Raw genomic sequence first — 21,108 nt, forward strand, 5'->3', positions numbered from 1 at the left:
ATAAATATTTGTTAAATAAATTAATGGCTAACATGACAATAGCTAACATTTATTAAGTGCTCTATATATAAGATATAGTGCTAAGGACTTTTAAAAAAAATCTATAGATTTTTAAATCTCCTTCTATTAATGGGAAAACTGAGGTTCAAAAGGCTTATAGAGCTATTGACCTGGTTTTGAATCCTGGTTTGACTATTTACTAGCACTTATCTTGTGTAACACAGAAAAGGAGAAAAAAAGAGGCAGAGAGAATTAATCTCTGACTTAAGGGAGGTCTAGAAAGAAAGAACAGAAACATAGGGGAGAACATCATCAAATAAATAACATACAGAATTTTCAAAAGCTGTAGAAAACAAATTTTCAGATCAAAAGGGCACACTAGTATCCCACCCGGTGAATGAAGAAAACACACACACACCAAGGCACTGTAAAAGCTTCAAAGAGGAAGAATTGTTGCCTACAAAGGTATAAGAATCAGCCTGGTATCAAACCTCTCATCAGTAACACTGATAATGAGAGGAAAATGAATTTGAACCTAGTCCTACCCAAACTATCAATCAAGTGTGAGAGCAAAATAAAGATACCGTCACATAAACAAGGTCTCAATTTTCTTCCCTCCAACATAGTGAGAACCAAGAGGAAGCAAGATATATCAGAACTACACACACAAACACCCTCTCCTCTCTCTCTGTCTGTTAATAAAATAAGGACTTTACCTACATGAAGCAAAGTTCCTAAGAAAGTCAGTATGCTCACATGTCCTTTGCCTCTAATAGAGCTCAAAGGGGACAAAGATGAAAGACCATGGATCCTAGTTAGCTTCTTCTTTCTCAGCATATTATTTCCTACACTGTCAGACAGAAATAACAGACAGAATTCCATATGTCAAGGTATAAAACAGACTCATGTGAACTTAAGAGATGTGACTCATGTGAACACTACTGGTCCAGATGATTATTCCTATTTTTGTAGATGGACAAACCTAAAACCAGAGAAAGTAATCAATGGTCTTTTGTTTCTCAGTGAGATATACTGGACCTTTTTCATATGTTAATATTTGATTTTGACAACTCTATAAGGTAATACCATATCCCAATTTTACAGATGAAAACAACACCAAAATTTAATGACTTGACCAAGGTTCCGGAGCTAATATGTAACACTTTTATTCATGTTAACATTTCTTGAATGTCTATTAGAATTTTTAGGAATATAAAGATAATAAAGTTTCATTCATACATTGAGGAATTTATAACCTTCTAGGAGACATATATTTTTGACAAAATTCTTGATAATGATATATGTTCTGATATTTGTAATGTTATGATTTTAACTGCAGGAAGAATACACTGGCGGTGAGACCAGAACTCATTCCATATGTCAAGCAATGTTTTTGACACTGATCTAGTAGTTATTTTAGATCAGAAGATAAACAGAAATGCAATTAAAAATCAGTTATATATTTTAACATAGAAATTGTGATCCTGTGTAGGACCCAATGTGCAGAGCACTCAGAGTATTTAAGTGACAAAATATAAATCTTACAATCCCAAGAAATTGCCTCCTTTAAATTTTTAGATTTCATATAGGGACAATCAGCCACATACTATCTTTGAGTTAATAAATGCAAAATGCTCTCTAAATGTTAGTGGTAACCCATTGTACATATTTCATAATTCATATCTTGTATTACAAAATGACAAAATAATAGCAAAAATTGAGGCATACAAATCAATGTTTGCTATTTAATGAAAAAAAAAAAAAGTTACCTCTCTTTCTCAAGTTCTTCTAAATAACCAGTATTTTCTCTGCTTCCGTTTACAAACCCTCTTCTTGGAAACGAACCCATAGGAACAGGACTGCACTCTCCTGAACGACTGGATACAGATCCTTCCCGGCTTCCATAAGAACGGAGGGACATTTTGGACCGTAGTTTTACTCCAGGGAAATTACTGCTATCTAAGTTAAGCTCTAAGTAAAATAGAGACAAGTTTTAATATAATAATTGCTTTAAGTAGTCTAATGCAATATTATTATTTTAAAAGTGAAATCTCAGGTTCATATTTAGCTCTCAACTTTAACCACTTTATAACTGAAAAATACTATATATATATATATATATATATATATATATATATATATATATATATATATATATGCAGCCAATTCATGCAGGGAAAATAAATCCTTATCATAAATACTGATGCTCAGAGAAATTCACTGACTCCTGATTCTAGAGAAATGTAAAGGTAGGAGAGAGAATATGTAGAAAAATCCTGAAAAACAAAAAATCAGAAAATTGCTAAGCCTCTATGAGGCAGACTCTCTGAGAGCCTGCAAAAGGACAGTGTACTAAAGCATTGAGTCAATAAAAGGACACACTTCTTGGTTCAGAAGCTTATAAATTTCTAACAGGAAACCACAAATATACATGACTAAATAAACAATGGTTTAGAAACAGAATGGCTAAACGTTCCCTCCAAAGTCAGCTTGAGTCAGGAGAAATGAAGTCTGTTAAAGGAAAATGAGACAAAATGTCCTTCCTTCGATTCATGTTAGACAATAATACATTTAGGGAACAAAAGGTAATTTATTTGCCTACCTTCAGTTATAATTAAGCATTTTCCCTATTTTGAAACTGGAATTTTAAGCAACAAAATGAGACATTCTTTTAAAATTCTGCTAAGAATGGCTTATAACCAGCTTATATATCAGAGGACAAAGCATTTCTATCCCAGATGGAACAGAGAAGGACACTACATCACATGAGGCAATGGGCCCAGTCTGTGGTATGCAGCTTTCTAAAGGCCTATTTAGTGACCAGCAGAGTAGCGATGAGTCTTCAAAAGATCTTAAAATGATCAAGAAGGCATCTAAAATACTTTATTCAAAGCCAGTAAAATGTTTAACTGAAGAAATAACATGAAACTAGACTTTTTACATTTTCATACTTTAATAATTATATCCTAATGGGTAAAATGGCTATACTAAGGAAACTGATACCAACACCCAAATCAAAAGAAGTTATACTTGGCTATACATATCTAAAGTTGACAACTAAAGCATAAAAAATTATTTTAAAACACTTTTTTAAAATGTACCTTTGAGGCGCTCTAATAAATCAATCTGTCCAGAAGATGTCATAACTTCATCTTCAATACTTCCTTGTAGTTGTTTAAGTACTTCCTGTAAAAAACAACAACACAATATCTGAACATGACAAAATTCTAAAAATTTTCTTAAGGAATAATTTTAAATATCTTGGTACTTAGGTATGGTAGCTAAAAAGTTATTTTAGATAAACCTGGAAAGCACTCCACATATACTACCTAGTATGAATTAAGAGCAACAAATTATATCCCAACAACGGTAGTGATATTTTGTAATAATAGTAATAATGAGTAGTCTCTTGCAAGATACTATATGGAACCCTTAAGAGAAATTATCTCTAACTTTTAAAACAATACAAGGTGGATAATTCTCATTTTTGGGTAGGTCAATTGAGACTCAAAGAGTTGACCAAGGTAGTGAGCAGCAAATTTATACAGGAGTAGAGGGCATCTTTATCACAAATGCTGATGTTCAGAGAAATTTACTGACTTCTGGTTCTAGGTAAAAGGTTAATAGAGTAAGTGGAAGAATTATTTTAGATAATCAGAAAATGGCCAAGCCTCAATAAGGCTGGCTCAATAGTTATGTATTTAGAACCCGTATCTCTTGGGCGTGCACCAACATGACCATAAAAAAACATCAAATTAACACATTATAATAGGCTGTTTTATTTGATGCCCTAAAAAATCAAGCTTTTATATATCACATTTAAGCATATTCTTCTAGTATGCCAATTTACATTTAGCAGATATTTAAATGACTATATGCTTATTGCCTCCTGACTTTTGATGCCATTATTTCTTCCCCATCTAAATCTTACTCTTGATTTGATTTGTCAAGACCCTTGAATGTATCTCTTTTTCCAATTTAGACTGTAAATATTATAGGTTTCTCCTCAGTCCTTGGCTTTCCACCCTACACAACTCCAAAATCTGACACTTACCTTTAAAGAAAAACCAGTTGTTTGATACAGGCCCCTTCCCTTTTGTAGGTCTGTCTCTCTCAAACATTGAAAGATTATGGGCTGTTTTATTTTGTCTTCTAGTTCAGCCTTATTTTCAGGTGGTACCTGACTCCCTAGCTCTAAAGTTTTGTCCCTTGGAGGCTATGAGCTTAAGTGTTTAACCTCCTGCTTACATAAACTTCAAAGTATGACAAACATCTTGAGGAGATCTGTTGTGTGAAAGTTATGTCTCTCTTCTATAGCAAGACTTTGCCTAACATTCTGTCTTTCTAGTCCATCCCCAGCATCCCTCACTACAAAAAAATTCAGCCAATATCCCATGGGGAAAACTACCCATGCATTGGGATCTTCTCTAAATATCAATATTTCACATCTGCCTACATGTTTGTCAAGACCTCCAATAGTTTCCTTCCTCCTTTGGAATCCTTCTGTCTGTTGCAATAACAAATACTAGTCTGTACCCAGAATCAACAGATATCCCTGGGGAAGAAAATCACCAGAGATCTCAGCTCATCTAGAAAGTGCCGGGGTCCAACCCCAGCAGGTCCAGGGGTCCCCAAAGGTGTGGACGGAGTCGGCGAAGAGGGAAAGACTCGGAGACAGTGTTCAGTTCATCAGCAGCCTAGCCAGGATCTCCAGCCAAGTTCTGGTCTTGATCTCCAGAGAGGCTCTGCTTCGGATCTCCAGCGAGGTTCTGTAGCCATGTTCCCTCGCTAGGTTCTCCAGCCAGGTTCTGTCCAGGCTCTCCAGTCAGGTTCAGTGTCCAGGTTCCAGTCAGGTTCTCCTGCCAATCTCTGTAGTCAGGTTCAGTCCAGGATCCCTTGCCATGTTCTCCCGCTAGGCTCTGTCTCTAGGCTCCGAGGCCAGTCCCGGTCCAGGATCCTCTGGCATGCTCTCGCCAGTGAAGTTCTTCTGTCTCTAGGCTCCGTGTAGGTTCTGTCTTCTGAATTCTGTCTCCTGAGTTCTGAGTCTTTCTGTCTTGTTACAACTGTATTTATACCAGTTGATTCAATCCTATCAATCTCTATTACAAAGGTTAGGGCGTTTCTTATCTCCATTCCAGGGAGAAAAGATTATGTAGTTTAAGCATGATTGTTCATAGTTAAAGGGATTAATTACCTGCCTGGCACTTAGTTGAGGGGTTTTATTCCCTCCCTAACTTCAGGGGAAAATCCCTACCTGGGGATTCAACCTTTCTCTGAGAGGTGACTTTGGTTAAAACACAGCGCCAAGAAGGTGAGCAAACATATCAAGAACCGTATGCCATATATGCCAGGTCCCTTGAAACAGCAAGGATGGACCGGCTCCCGGCAAGAAAGGGCTCTTTCCTGTTTGCATTTTAGTTAAAATATAGTCATTGATCCTCCCACAGTTCTCTATAATGTTTTTAAAAGTAGGTTTGTTTTTGTTAATCCTCACCTAAGTATATTTCTTCCATTGATTTTTAGAGAGAGTAAAAGGGAGGGGGGAAGAGAGAGAGGGAGAAACTTTGATGAGAGAGACACATCGATTAGTTGCCTCCCTCACACACCCCGATGGGGGCTGGGGATTGAAATTGCAACCCAGGTTTGTGCCCTAGACTGGGAATCAAACGGAACCCTCCTGTGTGCTGGCCAACGCTCTAACCACTGAGAAACCTGCCAGGGCTAATGGTACGGTTTTTGTGTGTGTATATTTTATAGTTGCTGCAGTAGGATTAATTGCCTGAGGCTGCATACTGCATATACCTAAAAGAAGTCATCCTCAATTTCAGAGTGCTTGAAAGAAAATACAACTGGCAAAGCAATTCCAAATAAAAGATTTCAATAAGTGCCTTGAGAAATGGTAGATTTTAAAACTAATATGTAATTTTAAAGGAGACTATTTATTTGTATTTATAAATTCTGGAAGCTTAGTTTTAAAAATTAATTATATTATGTAATCAAATCATTTTAAAAAATTTTAATATTTTAGAAACATTACAGAATTTTTTTAGAGACAAAATGTGTTATGGTAACATCAGTGAATAGAAAATATTTATCAACGAGCAACAGTCATTTCATGGGGGTTTGCTACTTGACCCACTTCTGTTTTTCTCAATACATTACAGTTATAGATTCTTTTCATTACCAAACACATATACTTGATAATTAAATTTCTAAAATAAATTATGAAATATGTCAATTTAAACTTTTGTTTCTCCTTTTTTCCTTACATTCTGAAAATAGAAGAAACTTTACATGCATATGGTTTTAATGCTTATAGAGCAATTTATAAATATTTCATTTTGTCAAAATACAACAAAAATACAAATGTTTCATTAATAATTTGCTTATAGATATTTTTTCTACATCATACCATCTTTTTGTTTAAATGCTTCACATCTCTACATGACTATAATTACCATGTTGTTATACTCGGCATTTGAAATCAATCAAGTTGAGTGTTAGCCATGGAGTAAAATAATACAGTATATATGTCAGTAAAGTTTAATTACAATTTCTGCATTTATCTGATTCCAGGTCAACTAAATCCAATGAAATCTCTATTATACTTTATTATATTTTTATTACAGAAAATGTCAAATATATACATAAGAATATTACAATAAACTTCCATATATTTTTACATCCTGCTTCAATAATTATCAACTCATGGTTTGTTTCATTTATACCCATACCTACTTTCTCCATTTCCCCACCTCCACCCAGATTTGTAACAATTCTCAGACATCATATCATTTCTTCTGTAAATATTTCAATATGTATATTCAAACATGGATTCTTTCTAAACACAACCACAGTGCCATCATTATACCTAAAAAAACAAACATTTCAAATATTCTCAAATATACAGTCAGTGCTCAGTGTAGTATACCTATTTTGCTGTGGTATACAAAAATATTTTTATAGGTTGTATCAATGCCATATAAACAGCAAACAGTATTCTCTTTTGCCACTAGATGGTACTACTGCACAAATTGCAGGCATCCTTAAATGATCTCATTGGAGGGACACACCTTGCCTTTCTTTGGGATAAGTAGCTTAATGATTAATAAACATGATTCAAGATTGTACAATGTATTTCAAAATCTGGTGATTTTTTTTGGGGGGGGGGGGGAATAACCATTGTTTTGGATAAACTTTAATCCAGCATAGAGTGCCACTGTTTCCAAGTGTCTTTTTACAAATCAATATTCTAAAAAAAAATAAACAAGTCACAGTTTCTGCTCTTTAATAGCTTAAAGTCTCTTAAGGAAAAGAAATGTAAATAATTTCCTTATAAGGTTGCAACTGCTATGATACCATATGCCCAATCCTAAAGACATATGTGGATAGATTAGCAAGAATGTCTTGTAGATGCACATGTTGAGTAATTATCAATTCATGGTTGAATTCAGATATATCTTAAATGCCAATATTCATGATGTATATTATATCACCGGGTAAGTTGTCAACCTGATATTCCATTATAGAAATTTAAGGGTCTGATTTGTCATTTACTCTGACATTCCACTTCAGCATGGAGATGGATATAAGGGTAGTGTAAAATGTCTCCTAAAAATGAATTCTGAATTTGTTCAAGTAGTTAAACAAAAACTTAAAAGTCATCTCAGAGCTACCCACTAGAAAACAGACATTCAAATAGGCCAGTCAGGAGTTCTCTGCAAAATATACCTCCAAAGTAGATGAAAGAGTAGTCCTGTTGGGAATTTTAAATTGTATATCTTTAAAACTCTTGTCATATTATGTAAAACAATTTTAGATACACTGTATTGATCAGTGTTAAAATACGAAACTATTCTTTTTTAACCTATTAGATAACTAATTTGGCTGTTTGTAAGGACACCCATAGTTTGTGGTAAGAAAATATGTTTGTTTATAGTCTACTTATTTCCAAAAGGATTTGAGGTAGATATCTTGGAGATGTATTGTTGCTAGGGAAAGTTTTTAGAACAGAAATAGGCAATCAAAGCAGAAAAGATTTATACACAGACAAATAGAAAAGTACATATGAGTAAAAAGACTCAACTGTTATGATATTGAATATAAAGGATAAAAGAGGAGCAACAATAGTTCAGTGATATATAGAAGCTTGAAGAATAAGGAAGACCTCAAAATGCACAGAAAAAGGACTCAGAAAAGAATAGACAATGAATCAGAAATAGGAGTAGTGAACAGACAGGAGAATAGGGTTAAGAACCCAGATGTTAAAATAGCCGAGAGGCAGAAAGAACATAAAACAGGAAAAATTTTTGAAGGAGGTAACAGTTTTATAGATGAGTTCCAATTCTATAGTTATTAAATTCAGTGAGAAGTAAATCTACCTTAGTAATTAAAAATTAAAACAGCTATAAGTCTTAACATAGATTAGTTTGAAATTAGAACATATTTTCCCCATTGCAAACTGAGTATTTTATATCTCTTCTTAGAAGTTACACAGCTTGTCAATGTTATTTGGCAAACCAATTCTAGGGTTTGAAGGTATCATGGAAATCCTCTAGGGAGGCTAGTGCAATGTCTGTATTTTCCTTTGGCAACTTAAAATTAAGTCCAGAAGAGAACCCAAAGGTGATGCAATTTAGCTTGTGACAACACCAGGAATAGGACCAGGTACTGACTTTCATTCAGGACTCTTCCATTAAGGCACCATGATTTTCTTGATAATCTATCAACACCACATTTAAGTGGCAACAAGATCTGAGAGAGATGGGGAGGAAGGCTATGGGCACCCTGATTTTCTTGACAGTCTATCAACACAGCATTTAAGTGGCAACAAGATCTGACAGAGTTGGGGAGGAAAGCTATCCTATATAATAAAAGCCTAATATGCTAAGTGTCTGGTCGACCATTGAACCAATCAAAGCATGGTATGCTAATGATATGCTAAGGTCGCTCAACTGCTCACTATGATGTGCACTGACCACCATAGGGGCAGATGCTCAGACTGGTAGGTTAACTTGCTGCTGGGGTCCGGCCGATCAAGGCTGAATGAGATGGGCTGGACACACCGTGGAGCCCTCCTGCAGTCCCTCCCTGGCTGGCCAACCTACCGCGTCTCTCCCTGGCCCTGATCGTGCACTGGTGGGGTCCCTCGGTCTGGCTTGCGCCCTCTCGCAAACCAGGACTCCTTGGGGGATGTCAGAGAGCCAGTTTCTGCCCGATCCTGCAGTCCAGGCTGAGGGACCCCACTGGTGCATGAATTGGTGCACCGGGCCTCTAGTATTTAATAATTGAGATATATTCTCAAGTTGTGAAGCTAGTTCCTATGAATTACATAGAACACCCAGTCTCAGCAGAGTGATACTTAAGCTTAAAAATAACTTAAAAACTAACTAGTTACTGAGATTTTATACTTACTTCTTTATATGACTCATTGGATGAATTCAATACATTTTATTTCCAAGTATAAATGTTAACATTTGTAAGAAAAAGAGTTTACATATTACCACTTAACTTAAAATATACTTTTAAGTAAGTGAAGTACCTAACCCAAGTTTACAAGAGGGAATACTAAATAAAAATGGATAAACTACAATTAAAAGTCACAATCTTAATACCTTCATATTAGATGCCTCAGTTTCCAGTTTTGTAAGATGATTGGAATTATCTTCTAGCTCTTGCCGAAGATTTGAGTTCTCCATCTTCAGTGCCTCAACTTGCTTTAACAACTGATCATATGAAGCTGCAGCCATCCTTGGCTACCCTTGGACCTATAAGGTTAAAAAGGATTTTGAAATTCACTACTAAAAATATAGTGGCTGCTTGTTTACAAAGAAAGGGATAAAGAAACAAAACTCTTGAGACATTTAATAAGAAGAATTATGTTAATATGTTAGTTTAGGTCTCAAAACAATATTGTTCAAGTAGTAGCATCTAAGAGGATGAAACAATGGAGTCTTAGTTGAAGACAAACAGGATTAAATTAGAAGAGAACTTGTGTAGTGTCTGAATACATTTGACTTTTCAGAGTAGATGAAATTTTTATTAGGGTAGAATTTTTTCAAGGTTTTAAAGATATTATACCTGGTGTAACAGGCAAAACACTTAGGAAATGTAATTACTGATAAGAAATTTATTTATATTAGCAATACTAACTTATTTCTGAATTTTGTTCGATAGTCACAGAATTTTAGAGTCAGATGGATTAATGAGATTAGCTAGTGCATCCCATCACTAAGGCTAGTCTTAAACACCATGCATGGAGAAGTAGGTCTGAAGTTTCAAGAAGGCCTCATTAAAAGGCAGTCATTTAACAAAGTGAACACAAAGGAGAGCGTTAGATTGAGACTTCAAATCTTTTTTATAAAAGATTAACAAATAAGAATGACTAGTATTGAGTTATTATAATTACTCAAAAGGATGAATATAATAGGCCAAGCTATGGCATATGAGGTATTGGAATCCACTATGCTCAGATTGAGGCCAAAGACACTTAAAGAAAATGAATGATTTTAGGAGTATAGCTTGTCAAAGAGAAATTAAACAGAGTCCGGAAGTTAATCATATGACTGTAAAAAGAAGAGGGGAGAAAAGAAAATATATAGAAGACAGCCAGGTAATAAGAGGTTCTTACCATGAAGAATATTAGAAAGCAAGGAGTTATATGAAGACTAACCAAGTTAGGAAGACCCAGGTTCTCTTTTCAGTTTAATCCCAAGCTCACTTTGGAATAAACAAAAATCTGCCTAACACCGTTCTTTTTTTAAAAAAATCCTCACCCAAGATTTTATTTTATTCTGATTTATTTTTTTAGAGAAAGGAAGCATGGGATGGGGAGGTCAGGGAGGGAGGGAAGGAGAGAGGGGAGAGAGAGGAGAGGAGAAAAGGAGGGCAGGGGAGAGGAGGTGAGGGGAGGGGAGGAAAGGGAAGGGAAGGGAAGAGATCTCCGACCAGGGATTGGACCCGTAACCTTTTGGTGTACGGGATGATGCTCCAAACCACTGAAGACCTGGCTAGGGCAATCATAATTCTTTAAGAGTTAAAAAGTATTGCAAAATTTGTACTTAAGCAATACTTAAAGATCTTGACATAAAAAATGTTTCTGTAATAAAATCCACTATACAAACTAAGGCAGACAGGTTATAACACTGGCTAGACATGACAATATTGAGTTCACCAGCCAGAAGGCCCGTATCAAGGGAAGTCAAGGGACGCAGGTCTAATCAGTTCTCCAAAGGCTAGAATCTCTGATAAACCTGGTACAACCTATTGACAGCTGAGGACAAAAGGAAGTCCTAGGAGGTAGGGATCACTCACAAAAGTCTTTATGATTGAAAAGAATGTGCACCAGACTTTTATTTGGAGACTTGGGTCTTAATTTCAGGCTTATTTGTGGTTTAACCTTTGCCCCTTCATTTTAATTCATTTTACCAACTGTAAAATGGACATTTACTACCTGCTCTAATATAATTTACAGGGATACCGTTAGAATTAAGTAACAAAAGCAGAATGAAAAGTAAAAGTGTTATGTAAATACAAGTTATATTATGAAAACAGACATGAAACATAACTTCCTTATTAAGACTTAATGTTGATCTACTATTATAAGACCCTGTCTCTCCAACCAATGGACAAGAAGTAAAGAAGTAACTGAAAAGGATAGAGGAGATGTCACAAAAATGAAGGAGAAAATTTTACCATTAATAAGCAGGTCTGGAAATATGTAGCACATTAAAAGCATGTGACAAATGTGGAAATCTGACAGATTTAATAATGTAAGCCCTAAAACTCTTTATTTCAAGTAAAATTTTAACATGTGATTTTGCACTAATATAATAAAACAAATTAGGAAGAAAAGTAAGTAACACAGAGATGGGTACAGATAGGCATGCTAAGATATGGAGGATATTATTACCTTACACAATCACAAAAAGAGCCAGAGGAGCAGAAACTATTGAAAGTGCTCTTTAATAGAGGGGAAAACATTCAACCCTTCAGATGGACAATTAGAACATTCTATCTATCATCTTTGTTTTTCTCTCCAGAATGGCAATCATTAAAGTCACTTATGTTCTAGAAAGAAAATGTTTCATATAATTTTATCAGAAAAACAAGATGTTTCATGGAATAATATTCTAACTTATATTCTTTTAGGATATTGCAGCCATCCCTCCCTAATTCAAAATAGCTTTATGCAAAATTTGAGAAATCAAACATAACTTTATTTTGGAATACCTTCTATACAATCACAAGAATTTTATACCAAATACAGATTAAATGCAAGTAACTCAACAACATTTTAAAAAATCAAAACTTATAAAATGGGAAGACATCTGAATCTTTTGCTTTGGTGACAGTATACAAATATCCCAATTTTTTTTTCTATAGTAAAGATGCTAACCATAGAGCAGGTTAAGGGAGAAGAAAGCTTTTACTATTTTGTCTTAAGGAATGAAAAAAATGTAACTGTCAGTACTTTTAGATAGTATTTTTAGAGAAAAATACTAACAGGAAGAGAAGAAACCAAAAGAATCAATCACAAAAGACTATTTCTAGTCAACACAAAGAATAAAATTAGAAGGAATACTATTGGCAGATGATATAATTATATATTTGGAATATCCAAAAAAAACCAACTAAATATTGCTATAAGATAATTTAGCAATGTGCTGTATACAAAATATAAAAAAATGTTTCCTTCATATATACAAAGAGAAATCAGAAGATGAAATGGGAGGAAAGATCACATTTACAATTTAAAAAATAATAAAATACTTAGGCATAAATTGAACAGTGTCCAAAATGTATGAGGAAAACTGTAAAACACTTCTGAATGATACTAAGGTAGACTTCCACAAAAAGAAGGACATACCTTGTTCTTGTTTATGAAGATTCAGTAATATAAGGTGCCATTTCTCCCTAAGTTAATTTATAAATTTTACAGTCCCAATAAAAACAAGATACAAAATTTGTTTGTTTTCTGCAGCTAGATATTAAAAAAAAAAACTAACAAGCAAAAATAGGAGAGTAGGAGGAATATACCTACCATATTTTAAAATACCATACAAATACCATACTTTGTAAGTAAAACAGTAGTTAACTATATTTTACTAATAAGTTAACTTCGGAGTTTTAATACTTATACTACGATTATGTAAGATGTTAACATTAGGGGAAGCTGAGTGAAAGGCATCTAGGAACTCTCTACTGTTTTCCAACTCTTGTAAATCCAAAGTTACTTAAAAAGAAAAAGTTTTTAAAAAGCTCTGATATTGGCATATGAGTAGATTTACCATTAAAATACAATTTTAAAAATCCAGAAGTAAATATCTGTAAATTTGGGAAGGATGAAAATGTAGCATCACAACATGTGAAAAGACAGACTTTAAATAAGTGGCACTGGGAAACAGGGCAGCCATAAGGAAGAAGAGAAAACTGCATCTATTCCTCAGACTAGGATAAATTGCAAAAACCCCCAGAGATTTAAAAACATTATATGACATCTAAATTATTGAAATAGTTTTGTCTTTAAATTAAAGATTAATTAAATTAAATACACCCTCTTCCAAGGAGGATGCTATGGAGCAAGAAACATTGATTTATTAATGAGTAAAAGGCATACTGAGGGCCAACTGGAGTTCTCTGAAGTGATGTCCGTTACTAGACTAGAGTAATAGAATGGGTTCTTAGGGTACTTCAAACAAATGGGAAAGTTTTTATTGGTGTAAAAACATAACTACTTTTAAATAAGTAGGAAGCAACCATGCAGTGGAATACTGTACTGGCACTCAAAAGAATGACGTTAATGTAAAAGAACAATAAAAAGTAAAATAAAAAAAAGAAGTATGCTGATCACTATGTTTCATATGGTCTGTCCTGTTCTAGTAAAAATAAAAGGATTGTATAGATTTAAAGTGTCATTGAAAGGATAAAAAACCAAGTCATTGCCCTAGAAAACAGGTCTGAGGTCTGCTGAGAAGAAGCCTTCCTTTTTATTGTATACCCTTTTGTAGAGGTTGAAGATTCAACCAAAAAGTTGGTTCTTTGAAAACACTACCTATGATTAGAGAGAAGAACCCAAACATATAAACTGAACATAATTCTAAGGTGGGAGGTGGAGGGGGGAAATTGATTCAAGAAGAAACAGAAAACCTTAATAGTTCTGTAACTTTTGAAAAATAGTAGCAGTAGCCCTGACCAGTTTGGCTCAGTGGATAGAGCGTCAGCCTGCGGACTGAAGGGTCCCAGGTTCGATTCCGGTCAAGGGCATGTGCCTTGGTTGCGGGCACATCCCCAGTGGGGAGTGTGCAGGAGGCAGCTGATCGATGTTTCTCTCCCATCGATGTTTCTAACTATCCCTCTCCCTTCCTCTCTGTAAAAAATCAATAAAATATATTTAAAAAAAAAAGAAAAAAGAAAAGAAAAAAAGTAGCAGTATTTTTCCTCTCCTCCTCCCAACACCAATAAACACAAACAAAACTCCACTAGATAAAAATGGTTTTAGACACCTTCTACCAAAATTTAATAAACAAATCATACCAACTTTATTCAAACTTTCCAAAGAATAAAAATACAGAAAATAATGAGTGTGCAGGGGGGGGGGGGGGGAGGGGGGGGGACGGGACAAGGACACATTTGTAATACCTTAACTAACAAAGAATTAAAAAAAAATACAGAAAATATCTCCCCAATGCATTTTATAATGCCATTATAACTGCAATATAAAATCAAAGGAAGTGTGAAAAAGAATGATTGTAGACTAGTATCATTCATGAATATTGATACAAAGGTCCTAAACAAAATATCACAAAACAGAACAAAATATACAGTAAAGAAACTCTAGCAGGGTCAAGCCGAGTTCACCCAGAAATGTAAGGACTGTTTAACATAGATCGCTTATATGTATCATCCACTGCATTAAAACATTAAAGGAGAGCCCTAGCTGGTGTTGCTCAGTGGATAGAGCATTGGCCTGTGGTCTGAAGGGTCCTGGTGTGATTCCTGGTCAGGGGACATGCCCAGGTTGCGGCCTTGGTCCCCAGTGTGGGGTATGCAGGAGGCAGCTGATCAATGATTCTCTCTCATCATTAATGTTTCTAGCTCTCTCTCCCTCTCCATTTCTCTCTGAAATCAATAAAAAAAATTTTTTTTAAATTAAAGGAGGCCAAAACCGGTTTGGCTCAGTGGATAGAGCGTCGGCTTTCGGACTGAAAGGTCCCAGGTTCGATTCCAGTCAAGGGCATGTACCTGGGTTGCGGGCACATCCCCAGTGGGAGGCAGCTGATCGATATTTCTAACTCTCTATCTCTCTCCCTTCCTCTCTGTAAAAAATCAATAAAATATATATAAAAAAATTAAAAACCTTTATGATAATCTCCATAGATAAAAAACTAACATTTGATAAAAGTTATCTGTTCAAGATAAAAACTCTTAATAAAGTGGAAATAGAAGAGAAACTGCCAAAAACCTACAGTAAATAACACTGTTTACAGTGAAATGGAGAGGCATTCTTTTAAAAACCAAAAACAATTAAAGATCTCTACTATTGTACCACTTTTACTCAACACAATCCTGTAAGTCCTAATTAGCACAGTCAATGGTTAAAAAGGAAAGAGTAATGATTGGAAAGGAGAAAATAAGACAGAAAAATCTTAAGAAATATGAAAATGTATCAAGGATGTCAGATAAAAAAATCAATATACAAAAAAATCTGTTTTAATTCCAAGCCGAACACATCGTATGCATTTTTTATTATTTTCCCTTCTACTTCTCATTCTCTTTTCTACCAAGGAACCATACGTGGTGACATTCAGTCTCCTGTTTGCTATATTTCCCCCCATCTTTTCCTTTTCTTACATTCTGTAAATGGCTATATACATTGACTGGATTCCATTTAAGCCCATCCCAAATGAGGGTAAGCTCTAAGATGGCTAGTTACCTGAACAGGCGTTGGCAAACATTTTCTGCAAGGGTCAGGTGATAAAAAAGGCTTTGTGGGCCACATGATTTCTATTGCAACTACTTGACTTTGTGGCTGTCACACAAAAGCAGCCACAAATATGTAATAAATGGGCATGACCTGTTCCAGTAAAACTTAGTTTACATAAACAGCGGCAATTTGCAGACCCCTGGCACAGAGCATGAATTCCCAATTCTGGTTTTCAATACCCCAAAGTAGCCCAAATAATTTCAAAGGCTATTGAGAAATTCTCAACATTTGTATTTTACTTAAAAAAAAAATCCTCCCCCAGGATGTTTACTGATTTTTAGAAAGAAGGGAGAGAGAAAGAAACAATGATGTGAGAGAGAAACATGGATCGGTAGCCTCCCGTACGTGTCCTGACCAGAGATGGAACCCGCAACCTAGGTATGTACCCTGACTGGGAATCAAACCTGCAACCTTTGCGGTTCTCAACCTGTGGGTCGCGAACAATGAAAATACATCCTGCATATCAGATATTTACATTACAATTCATGACAGTAGCAAAATTACAGTTATGAAGTAGCAACGAAAATAATTTTATGGCTGGGGGTCACCACAACATGAGGAACTGTATTAAAGGGTCGCGGCATTAGGAAGGTTGAGAACCACTGGCAGGGACAACACTCCAACCAATCAAGCTACTCAGCCAGGGCTAGTATTTTACTTTTAAGTGAGAGGAAGTTTTAAGGTCCTTGATTATTTTTCAACAATAATTTTTTGCCGAAACTGGTTTGGCTCAGTGGATGGAGCGTCGGCTTGCGGACTGAAGGGTCCCAGGTTCGATTCCGGTCAAGGGCATGTACCTGGGTTGCGGGCCCATCCCCAGTAGGAGATGTGCAGGAGGCAGCTGATCAATGTTTCTCTCTCATCGATGTTTCTAACTCTCTATCTCTCTCCCTTCCTCTCTGTAAAAAATCAATAAAATATATTAAAAAAAATAATTTTTAATTTCCATTATTTCCCCATCTTCCAGAAACCTGTTGCGATCTTGACTTGGCTTCCTCTCACTCTATGACATTGTATATACATTATCTTTAAAAAAAATTCTTAGGAAAAAGAGGTGGTAAATGTGAATGACTAATTAGCGTGCAGCAGAAATTGTTTATACATTAAAATATTTAATTCACATGGAATTTTAATTTTTGTATACGGTACAAGTATAGCTAATTTTATTGTCTTCCACATGGATAACCAATTACTAGTACATCAGCACTATTTTTCACATTAATCTGTAAGATAATTTTGTCTCTTCCAATTATTTATACTTCATTTCTTTTTCTTGTCTTATTGTTAGCTTAAAACTTCAAAATAATTTTGAACAATAGTGATCTTATTCCTGACTTTAATAGGAATAGCTTAGTATTTCACTATGTAATAGATTTCAGTAACTATTTTTTAACATGTTTAGGTATTTTCCTTTTATTTTAAATTTATTGGGAGTGGCTTTTAAATGCTTCCCCCCGCCCCAAGATACCTTCTGATATAGCATATAATCATACAGTTTTTTCTTTTAATTTGTTGATGCTGTCAATTATAAGATTTTCTCATTTTGACTCTGTCTCCATTCCTGCAATAAACTGTACGTTGTTCATGTTTTATTATTTTACTTTTGTTCATTTTTCAATATTTCATGTGGAATTTTTACAAGAAACCAATATATATATTTAGATTTTTATAGTATTTTAAAATAAGGTTTTGAATTAAGTTTACACTAAGTTTATAAAATGAATTGGTAGGTTTCTCATCGTAATCTTATATGGTTTAGAATAGTCTGAATAACTTATCTATTCTTTGAAAATCAGCTAGAATTGAGATCAGAAGGTATACTTTTAGCAAAAAGGTTTTTAAGTGTTTTAAAATTTCTACGTGGTTTAGATGTATTTTCTTAATCTTCTTGTATCAACATGACGCATTAATAGTTCACCAAGAAATTATTCATTCCCTCTAGCTTTTCAAGTTTATTACAACAGAGTTAGATATGTTCTCTTATTTTAAAATTTGTCTCCTTTCCCATTCATGCATTTTTTGTTTTGTCTTTTGTTCCCTTAACCAGGTTTTATAGGGTTTCATCTATTTATTGGTCTTTATAAAAAACAAAAAACTTACAGTGTACATATCTTTTCCACTACTTTGTTTTCTATCTTTTTTCACTTCTGCATTTATCTTTACTAATCATATCCTTTATTTCCATTGTGTGTTTTTTAAAATTAACCACCCTCTAATTATTCCATTTTACTTTGGAGCGTTTTGTTTTCCCAGCTTTAAAACAAGGCTTATATCTAAAATTTAGCATCTGTAATTCCCATTAAAGTTTTACTTAGTGACAGCCACAAAAAGATAAATACATGCAAGAACAAACAGGAAGAGTGCTTTATCAATCAGAGAGGGCAAAGAACAGAAAGAGAGTGCACAAATTCAGAATATGTCCAAGATGATTTCCCATTAAAAAAATAAGATGATGGATTTCTCTGTATGTCTATACAATTCAAATCAACAAATATTTGAAAACTTATTATTCATAAGACACCACGCAAATAATATAAAGAGGTTATTTGGGTTGAATGTGTACCCCAAAGAGATATGCTGAATCACAGGTAGGTAAACCCTGGTACCTTTTTTGGAAAGAAGGTCTTTGTAGATATAATCAACAGGTTAAGATGAGGTCTTACTGGATTAGGCCTGAAATGCAATGATTGGTATTCTTTAAGAAGACCATGTAAAGAAACAAGACACAGAAACATCAGAAAAACATCATGTAACAATGGAGGCAGAAATTGGAGTGAGGCAGCTGCAAGCCAAGGAATGTCAAAAATTGCCAGCAACCACCCAAAGTTAGGGAGAGAGGCATGGAAAAGCATCTCGATTCCTTAGCATCCCCAGAAGGAACCAACTTTGTTAACACTTTTATTTCAGACATTTAGCCTCCAGAACTATGAAAGAATAGATTTCTATAGTTTTAAGCCACTTGTTTGTGGTACTTTTGTCACAACAGCCCTACAAAACTAACAGAGGGGAAACAGCTAAGGTGACCATTATATATTATACTAGAGGCCCAGTGCACAAAATTCGAGCAAGGAGGGGGTGTTCCCTCAGCCCGGCCTGTACCCTCTCGCAATCCAGGACTCCTTGGGGATGTCCAACTAACCATTTAGGTTGGACATCCCTCTCGCAATCCGGGACTGCTGGCTCCTAACCGCTCGCCTGCCTGCCTAATTGCCCCTAACCATTCTGCCTGCCTCCTGATTGCTCCTAACCACTCGCCTGCCTGCGGCCTGATTGCCACTAACCACTCTGCCTGCCTGATTGCCTCTAACCACGCCCTGCCCTAATTGCCCCTAACTGCTGACCTGCCTGCCTGATCACCCCTAACCACCACTGCCTCGACCCCCAGCACTGCGGTTTCGTCAGGAAGGTCGTTCGGCTGTCTGGTCTAATTAGCATATTACGCTTTTATTATTATAGACTAGAGGGCCAGTGCACAAAAATTTGTGCACTCAGGGGGAAGGGGGGGTCCCTCAGCCTGGCCTGTGCCCTCTTGCAGTCTGGGACCCCTCGGGAGATAACGACCTGCTGGCTTAGGCCTGCTCCCGGGTGGCAGAGGGCAGGCCCAATCCCTAGGTGCAGCCCCTGGTCGGGCTCAGAGCAGGGTCGATTGGGATGTTCGGGCACCGCCCCGTCATGCACAGAGCAGGGCAGATCGGGAGGTTGCGATGCCACCCCCAGTCACGCTCAGGGTAGGGCCGATTGGGGGGTTGGGGCACCGCCCCCTGTCACACTCAAGGCAGGGTCGATGGGGAGGTTGTGGCGCCACCCCGTCATGCACAGAGCAGGGCCCATCAGGGGGGTTGGGGCTCTGTACCCTGTCACGCACGGAGCAGGGTCGATCAGGGGGTTGGGGAGCTCCCCCCGTCACTCAGAAAGTAGGGCCGATAGGGGAGTTGGGGCGCTGCCCCCTGTCACACACAGAGCAGGGCGGATCAGGGGGTTGGGACGCTGCCACTGTCACACTCAGGGCAGGGCCAATGGGGAGTTATGGCTCTACCCCATCACACACAGAGCAGGGCCTGTGGGGGGGGGGGGTTGTGGCGCCGCCCTCTATCACCCACAGAGCAGGACCAATCAGGGGGTTGGGGTGCCGCCACTCTCACACTCAGGGCAGGGCCGATGGGGAGGTTATGGTTCTACCCTGTCACACACAGAGCAGGGCCCGTGGGGGGGGGGGCGGGTTGGGGCACCGCACCCTGTCACACACAGAGCCGCAGGGCGATCAGAGGTTGGGGAGCTCCCCTGTATCAGGCACAGAGCAGGGCTGATCAGGAGGTTGGGGCGCCTTCCCCTGTCACAAACAGAACAGGGCGGATAGGGAGGTTGTGGCCCCGCCCCGTCACACACAGAGCTGCAGGGCGATCAGGGGGTTTGGGCGCTGCCCCCTGTCACGCTGATCCCGGTGCCGGGAGGCCTCTCGGCTCCGCTGATCCCAGTGCTAGGAGGCATATTACCCTTTTACTATATAGGGTAGAGGCCTGGTGCATGGGTGGGGCTGGCTGGTTTGCCCTGAAGGGTGTCCTGGATCAGGGTGGGGGTCCCCACTGGGGTGCCTGGCCAGTCTGGCTGAGGGGCTGAGGGCTGTTTTCAGGCTGGCGGGTGACGGAAGCTCCCAACCGCTCCTTTTTTTCTTTTTTAATTCTGGGCCAGCTTTAGCTCTGAGGCTCCAGCTCTTAGGCCTCCGCTGCTGAAAGTAGGAATCTGGTTTGTTTTGGTTCGAAACAATGTATAACTCCAGCTCTGAGATCCCAGCTCGCTGAAAGCTGGTTTCTGAGGTTGTTTTTAGCTTCTATATTGGTTAAAATGTTTCAAGCTGCAGGCTCAGAGGCCTGCAAGGCAGGCGGGGAACGTTGTTTTCCTCCGTCACTGAAGCAAGCAAGCCTCATGTTAGTTTCAAGCTGCCTGGCTGCCGGCCGCCATCTTGGCTGACAATTAATTTGCATATCGCCCTGATTAGCCAATGGGAAGGGTAGCGGTCGTACGCCAATTACCATGTTTCTCTTTTATTAGATACTAGAGGCCTGGTGCACGACATTCGTGCACTGAGGGTGGTGTCCCTCAGCCCGGCCTGCGCCCTCTCTCAG

The 21,108-nt window shown here is 37.3% G+C and overlaps 1 protein-coding gene across 16 annotated transcripts in view; it reads right to left on the reverse strand.

Annotated features, from left to right (window-relative positions):
- APC (APC regulator of WNT signaling pathway) overlaps nucleotides 1-21,108 on the reverse strand; it is a 113,728-nt gene that overhangs the window by 59,314 nt on the left and 33,306 nt on the right. For 9 of the 16 annotated variants that reach the window (XM_059693887.1, XM_059693881.1, XM_059693878.1 and 6 more), the window contains exons 2-4: nucleotides 9,615-9,767; nucleotides 3,102-3,186; nucleotides 1,770-1,971 (exon numbers count right to left, since the gene is read on the reverse strand). In XM_059693887.1, coding sequence (XP_059549870.1) covers nucleotides 1,770-1,971; nucleotides 3,102-3,186; nucleotides 9,615-9,749 — 422 coding nt within the window. In that variant the 5' untranslated portion in view covers nucleotides 9,750-9,767. The remainder of the gene's footprint in view (nucleotides 1-1,769; nucleotides 1,972-3,101; nucleotides 3,187-9,614; nucleotides 9,768-21,108) is intronic. The other 7 variants (XM_059693879.1, XM_059693880.1, XM_059693877.1 and 4 more) reach the window with 1 other exon arrangement.

This window comes from Myotis daubentonii, chromosome 4 (assembly GCF_963259705.1).
Source record: "Myotis daubentonii chromosome 4, mMyoDau2.1, whole genome shotgun sequence".
Taxonomy (NCBI): Eukaryota; Metazoa; Chordata; class Mammalia; order Chiroptera; family Vespertilionidae; genus Myotis; species Myotis daubentonii.